Consider the following 7,127-nt stretch of genomic DNA (forward strand, 5'->3'; position numbering starts at 1 on the left):
TCGAATTGTCAAAATATTAAACGTCAGAACTAGAATTTGGATTTTTGTTTGTATCTATTTAACAGTGTGTTATATTTGTACAGTGTACACACTGATTAAGCACTTTAGTCACGGCCATGGCCGTTTTTGTCGTAAAATGTTTTATTTTTGTGATATGATGGAATCGATAATATCTGCTCGTGATTCCGTTTATTTAACAAGCCCATAAAATATAGTCTATAAAATAATGTGTAATAATAATGTAAAATGCTTATAAATCCTGTCCCAAGTGGGCTAGCTGTTTAAGAAACTGCGTGGCGTTGTTCAACGTCGTCGCTCCGTACGTAACGCGTTTGGTTTGTCCCGAAGTTGTTTTTTGCTAAGAAAATATAGATGTAGAAACGCCATTTTGTATGGTTACACATTCAAGTAACTCACCTTGCAATAGTCGGCGAGATTTTGATATTCAATATAATTTCCACCGCCGATGACAAATACGAACGCGTCCTGGAAAGGCGAGCGATTTCTAGGAATATCCGTCAGCTTATACTGTTTAGGATCGAGGTAATAATACTCGTCCAGCTCTTGACTGCTTTTAAACTCCATTAGATTATCGACAATTTCCGTCACTGGCAAATTCTGCAATAATTCATTACACATAAATGTAATTTAAAGTTTTTACTTTTTAGTTCGGACTTACATGCCGTTTGACAACTAAATTCTTCACACCTTCCATGACAAATGAAGAACCCTGCGAGACAAGCTTTGAAAACATGTTTACTGTTTTCGTACCGGCTCCTTTGTAATGATTCGTTCCGGTGGCCATCTTGGTATAACCCTTCCAGCGCTTAATGTATGCCATTGGTGATAAATCGCAACCTGCATCCTGCAACGCACTTTCAAACTTTTTGTAATCCGCGTCAGTTATCTGCGAATTACACAAGTAATAAACGATAAACAATCGCATCTTGTCATCAGCTGTTCCGGTCTCCGGGTCCGTAATGATATCCAGGAGCGATTTGTCCAATGTTGCTTTACCCATGATTTTTTCCTCGAGTTCGAAGAATGTGTCGAGTTTGCGTGCTTTGATCGCATTCAAAATGGCGGTCGCAACGGTTGTGTGCATGTCAATAAGTCGCTTCATATCCAACAGTTGTGGCAATGAGCTGATTGCACTTGAAATCTTGTTGGTGTTGTCAGTGACCATAGAAAGCGCAAGTTCATCGCCATCAATGCCCATGGAAGTTTTAAGCTTCTTGATCTCGTCCTCAGAGTTACGGTAAGTTTCTAATTCTTCTTGGATCGCTTCCGCTACGGTCGGAAAGGGGCAGCCTTTGTGACTCATCCAGAATTTGTCCTTGCTGTCCAGTTCACAAGAACGATTCTTGGCACGTACACCTAGAATATGTCAAATGTGGTAAATATTGCGCAAAATATAAAAATAAAATCAAATTTAGTTAATTTTACGCATAATTAGCTATTTCTTTTCTTGTAATGCTATTTTTGCTCAATACATTCATAAAAATACAGTTCCTTACCCCCCGATGTGGATTGCTCCTCGATAACCACCCGATTCAAAGCCAAATCGAGCACATCATGCGCCAGCGCTTGATAAGTCCACGTATGATGCAGTGGTGTAGTCATATCAATGCTGCGATCCAGCAGAATCAACAATGGTCGTTGAAAGTTAAAGTTGCCAGCGTGCACGTCTGCATTGAACAAATTATTCCTTGCGTCAAATAGATTATCGCGCAGTTTCTTGTCTAACTTCTGCGCGACCATCTCGGAAGCGTTGCCTTTTCTACAGCGGATGATTGGCACAGTACCGATTGTCACAAAGACCGAAAATAAAGAGTCTACAATGCTATCAATGATTTCATCCATTTCCGTGTCTTTTATATCCCCCTTGTTTATAGCTGCAAACACAAAATCACGTTTTTTTCATTGTAAACAATTTAATTTAGTTATATCTTACCATAATATGATAAATTATCACTATTCTGATGTTTCAGCACAAACAGATCATCCTCCAATGAAATAAAATTCACATATTGATCATAAACCTTGTGGATGTTAGCTACACAATTTGCGGACAAAGCGGCCGATGCTAAATCTTCAAGCTTTTGCCTACTGATTGGCGAGATAAAATTTAAGTGGTAAATATCATAAACCCCATTCTGAAAATCTTGACTTATTCTTCCCAAGTTTTCCTCTGTGGGTGCACAGAAATACACAGCTGGCACTTCAGGTATGGGATCTCTGTCAGAATGTAATTGCCTAAAATATTAAATCAGTTAATACGCTGGTAGAATTAAACTATTACTTTTATACACAGAAAACATACACATATAAGGTGACACCAAGTTCCCTCAATTCCTTTACAGATATTAGTGGTGAAATAATATCTTGTCCTACTCTGTCGTAAATTAAGACTTTCCATAAGGGTTCTGATGCACTTAGCTTGGTTTGGGGCTGATTTAAGTTCAGCATTTGCTTAATCGCATCTGAAAATGTAATATTATTATAAAGGTTTCCAGTTAAACTAAAATTGTAAATAATAAAACGCACTTATTTGTTTTTGCCGTAGAGAAGACATATTGCTTCAAGTTTTACAAGTCTTTAATAAGTTAATAACAATTATTTGATTGATACCTACATATGATTTGTTGTTTTTGTGGTGTGACGTTTTGTTTTTGAGGTTGACGTGTAAGTAAACCAGAGGTTCAATTCCAACCTGTGAAGTATTAGTTCATATTACTCTAGTTTTTAAATCTTGTTTATGTTTTAATTAAAAAGAATTACTTATGTTATAATTATATAACGCTTTAATATATTTATTCCTTGGTTTGCACATAATCTAATATACACAAAATAATTTGAAATATAAAGAATTGGTAGTACTAAAAATAAAACTGCTTGGTTACCTCTAGATATAATTGTATATTTAAATGTATTTAAATCAAAAATTTTAGTAATCTCTTTTTCTATATTATTATCAATTTTACTTAAACATTATATTATGTTTATTACTTTTTTTTAGTTTTTAAATAAATTTGATTTATAAAAACTTCAAACAGTTCTAATAACTTAGTTGCCGTTGGTAGCACTGTTTTAAAATAGAGCTGTTTGGCTACCACTGAACTTCAAATTATTAATATTTTAAATCAAAATGCTTATTTTATACAGAATAATACATAATTTTACTAATTAAATATAATTTTAGTTTGTTTTGGTTTAAATTTCCATGAATTGAGTCTATTTGATAAAATAAAATTGAATATTTGAAGTATCGCCATCTGTGCGGCGACTGGCTGGCAACGCCTACGGTGCCTCGAACCAACTGCGAGTCGCCCAAACTACGGTGAGATGCCGAAGTCGCCGTCGCGCTACTTCGATTCGCACAGCACAACCGAGAGGAGTTCCTCATCTCCGCACTCGCATTTGAAACTGAACCTCGACTAGTGATAGAAGCATCAACGTTCAGGTACACAAACCAACTTAACAATACACAATATCCACCATGGTGTTGGCGGAGAAGAACAACGACAACGCTCGCAACGGGCGAAGAAGTCGCGGCCCAAGTCCGAACGGTCACGTACAACCGGAGTCCACCAGCGAGGACGAAAGCACAGGTATGTTTGCCTCGCATTTCAATGTATCACAATATGTGCATTTTTTATATCCAAGCTTATAAGCTCCTGGACACTTTTACAACATTTTTATTTACTGAAGACTTGAATAAGCAATTGTTATGATTGAAGTTCCAGTGGATAAGATAAGGGTGGGCCGAGACTACCAAGCCACATGTCCTGAGCTTCAGCCAGAAGCTTTGCGAAAACCTGAATTGCTTGCTGACAGAGCCCTGCTGGTGTGGTCACCTACAACAGATATTCCAGAAATAAAACGTAATTTATTTTTATTGACATTAAAATTAGTTATTGTTAAACATATTTTTTTGAATGAATAGTGGAAGAGTACATCACATTAGCCAAAGACAAATATGGCTACAATGGGGAGCAGGCATTGGGCATGCTCTTCTGGCACAAACACGACCTTGATCGCGCTGTGCTTGACCTCGCCAACTTCACACCATTCCCTGATGAGTGGTCCGTTGAAGACAAGGTACTCTTTGAGCAAGCATTTCAATTCCACGGGAAGAGTTTTCATCGAATCCGACAAATGGTAATACATTCATCTTGTATACATTTTGCAAGCCTCTGAAATTACTTAAATACCTTTTACATCAGTTACCAGATAAAAGTATCGCCAGTCTTGTGAAATACTACTACAGTTGGAAGAAAACTCGATCGCGCACTAGTCTAATGGACAAGCAGGCTCGTAAGTTGAACACACCGCGTGAGGATGGCACACCCAGCGAGGGAGGCTCTGAAGGCGGCTCCAATGAAGATTCCGACCACGACGACAAGGTGCGTGTCACTACGTTATGCAAATCTTTGTGGGCGATGGGTATGAGTTTGATTTTGGGGGCTCAAGTTTTTGGCTAACATTATGTTTTGTGCATGCACTAATGCGTTCTGCATGCGATTGTCTTACTTTTTCTACCGTGCGACCGAAAAATCCGACGAAATTGAAATCGAAAAGCGCCTTGGGCACACAATCCGCGCACTTGTCATATACAAAGTTGATTGTTATCTTGCAGAAATGGACGATACATCGGGGCATCAGGCGTAAAAGTGGCTCGCCACTTCGTGCCGGTGTACCACCAGACGAGAATACGTCTCAGGTAGCTCAAATCACTATGGCAAAAATAATAGTCGAACAAGTTCTTTTTTTTATACATTTATTTCCACTATTACGAATATGTTTTTCTATTCAGTAGTTTATGTTTTGTAGTTTTTGGCAGTTTTCTTTTTGCTTTCTATCGCGTTTTCATCATCATCATCATCATAATCATGGCATTTATTGGGAAGCAAAATCACGCGGAAGTTTTACGCAGTTTTATGTTCAGCTCATAATTTTTCGCACGCATCCCTAACAATCCCAAAGTGTGCGTTTTGAAAATAATTTTTATTGTTTGTGCTCGTAATGTTTCAATTCTGACACCATCTGATACTCTTTGATTTACTGAAGCATTAATGAGTTTTGGGTTTGTTCGGTATGATTGTTGTACGTGTGTGTGCAGGGTGAGAGAGGCTCGTGTTCTAACTGCGGCGTCGGCTGTACCTACACACAAGTCACTCCCAAGGGGACTCTGTGTAATTCCTGTTATCTGCATTGGAGGTACGTGTTCTCAATTCAGGCAGTGAATTAATAGTTGCAAACAAAAAATACAACAACATCAACAACAATAATATAGCTCACTATTGTAACTCGTGTCTTTTTTCTGATTTGTGCGCGTCGATAGACGCACGGGCATATTGCGGCCAACCTCGGGGCCGACTGGCGGCAAACGGGGCACGCTGCCGGGAGTCAGACACAAGCGCAAACCTCCGCGCGGCATGTACATCAATCACGACGATCTCGCCGCTATGGCGACGAGCGGCGCCGGCGTTCTAATGCTCAAGGCGCTTAATCGCGAACAGGACGCTCTCCAGAGACAAGTGAGTTCCAGCCTCTCTCTACTCAAACCAATAAAACTTAAACAAAAAAAAAATACATATACAACCCGTGTGTCCGAGTTATTCTAATCACGCGCACCTGGTTTTCTTTGCTTTTGTTTCTTCGTTTCTCAGTTTGCTGCATGTGGTGCATTTGTCTTATTTCATCGTAGTAAGGTAGAATATCTGTTGAATTTAATTGCACGCAGTTCTTATATCATACATACTTAAAATCCTTTATTATTTTTGACGCAGATTCAACACAATAAGCAGCAAATCAGTTCACTGAAACGCAAGCATTCTGAAAGCATTGAAGAACTACGTACGACTGGCGATACAACGTCGCGTATAAACGCACGATGGACGAATGAGGAGCTACACCTTGCCGTCCAGGGCGTGCGGAAATACGGCAAGGATTTTAAGAGCATAGCCGATGTCATCGGTAATAAAACAGAGACGCACGTTCGCACATTCTTCCTGAATTACCGTAAACGTTACAACCTCGACGATGTGCTGAAGGAGTACGAAAACGACAACGGACCAATCGTCGAAGAGGCTGGTAACAATGGCGAGGCTGAAAAGTCGTCGAGATTGTCGATGATGCCGCCAACGACAACGGCGATGTGATCTGTATCTCACCGTCGCCGATCAAGAAGGACTTTAAGAAATTGGCGGTCGCGCAGGCGAAATGATCGTGATCCGCACACAATCATCCACTCACATAACTATACATATTACCATAAGTGTTAATTGTTTAAATTTTCCAATTTATATAATATTATGTTATCAGAGTAAGCGTAATGACTGCACGCACGGTCAACATAAATTTGATTATTTTTTCATATAACTAGGATACGCTAGTTAGATAGGAAATGAATTTAATCGTGAACGTAATTGGCTATTGTAAACAAATCGCGGCTACGTTATGGATAGCACTTGGGGGGGTAAGCGTGAAATGTGTTCACTTTAGATATAGCTGAGTAACATCAACACAAACACAAAGCTGTGACACTCTCACAGAATTATTAATTTATATTTCTAGCATATCTCCTATTGTTAGCAATAATTGTAAGATTTCTTAATATATATTAATTTTTAGGTTCTTCTTAAGTTTTTTTTCAGTCGTCGGTTGAATCATTTTCTGAATATTGTATTTGTTAATTTAATTTAATGAATAAGACGCACGCAATCGTCCATTTCTAGAATTTATCGAATTATGCACAATCAATTAGGTTGTATTAAGGCTTTGTAATCTTCGATACATTTCATTTCATTACACAGAACGCTGTGTAATTGACTATAAGTGAAGAGAGGAACAAATATGATCTTGGCGAGGTTGCGATGATTCTGATTATCGCAAGATATTGATAATCGCTTATGTATGCGCGTAATAACTTATTCATTGCGATCAAATAGATTTTTAATTAGACGAACACGCTAATTGGGGAGTTGTGTAAGATCCAGATGAGTTAATGTGATGTGTCATGGAAGCAGAAGGTGTACCATTGGTGTATGATGACATGTTAACATAAAGGAATAATGAGTCACATCTTTCTTTAAATAATTTAATAAACTGACTTGTAAATATTA

General features: G+C 38.4%; 2 protein-coding genes across 3 annotated transcripts; one reads left to right on the forward strand and one right to left on the reverse strand.

Moving 5' to 3' along the window:
• Positions 1-172: 172 nt before the first annotated feature.
• On the reverse strand, positions 173-2,725 carry Slh (sec1 family domain containing Slh). Of its 2 annotated transcripts, XM_065301930.1 has the most exons (8): positions 2,636-2,689; positions 2,548-2,579; positions 2,324-2,483; positions 1,955-2,256; positions 1,518-1,895; positions 680-1,377; positions 418-618; positions 173-358 (listed from the first exon to the last, which is right to left on the reverse strand). In XM_065301930.1, exons 2-8 carry the CDS (start codon positions 2,573-2,575, stop codon positions 251-253), a joined length of 1,875 nt encoding a protein of 624 aa, XP_065158002.1. In that variant the 5' UTR covers positions 2,576-2,579; positions 2,636-2,689; the 3' UTR covers positions 173-250. The 2 variants fall into 2 exon arrangements, with proteins under 2 accessions (XP_065158002.1, XP_065158003.1); XM_065301931.1 differs by lacking the exon at positions 2,548-2,579 and having other exon boundaries at positions 2,636-2,725.
• A 613-nt stretch (positions 2,726-3,338) lies between these two features.
• On the forward strand, positions 3,339-7,127 carry CoRest (REST corepressor). Its single transcript, XM_065302941.1, has 8 exons — positions 3,339-3,611; positions 3,741-3,884; positions 3,947-4,161; positions 4,227-4,406; positions 4,640-4,723; positions 5,123-5,220; positions 5,345-5,540; positions 5,793-7,127. The coding sequence occupies exons 1-8, from the start codon at positions 3,500-3,502 to the stop codon at positions 6,162-6,164; spliced, it is 1,401 nt and encodes a 466-aa protein (XP_065159013.1). The 5' UTR covers positions 3,339-3,499; the 3' UTR covers positions 6,165-7,127.

The sequence above is a fragment of the Atheta coriaria genome, unplaced genomic scaffold (assembly GCF_025399875.1).
Source record: "Atheta coriaria isolate IRGN ID8LTWV9N9 unplaced genomic scaffold, Caltech_Dcor_3.1 hic_scaffold_5_pilon, whole genome shotgun sequence".
NCBI lineage: Eukaryota > Metazoa > Arthropoda > Insecta > Coleoptera > Staphylinidae > Dalotia > Dalotia coriaria.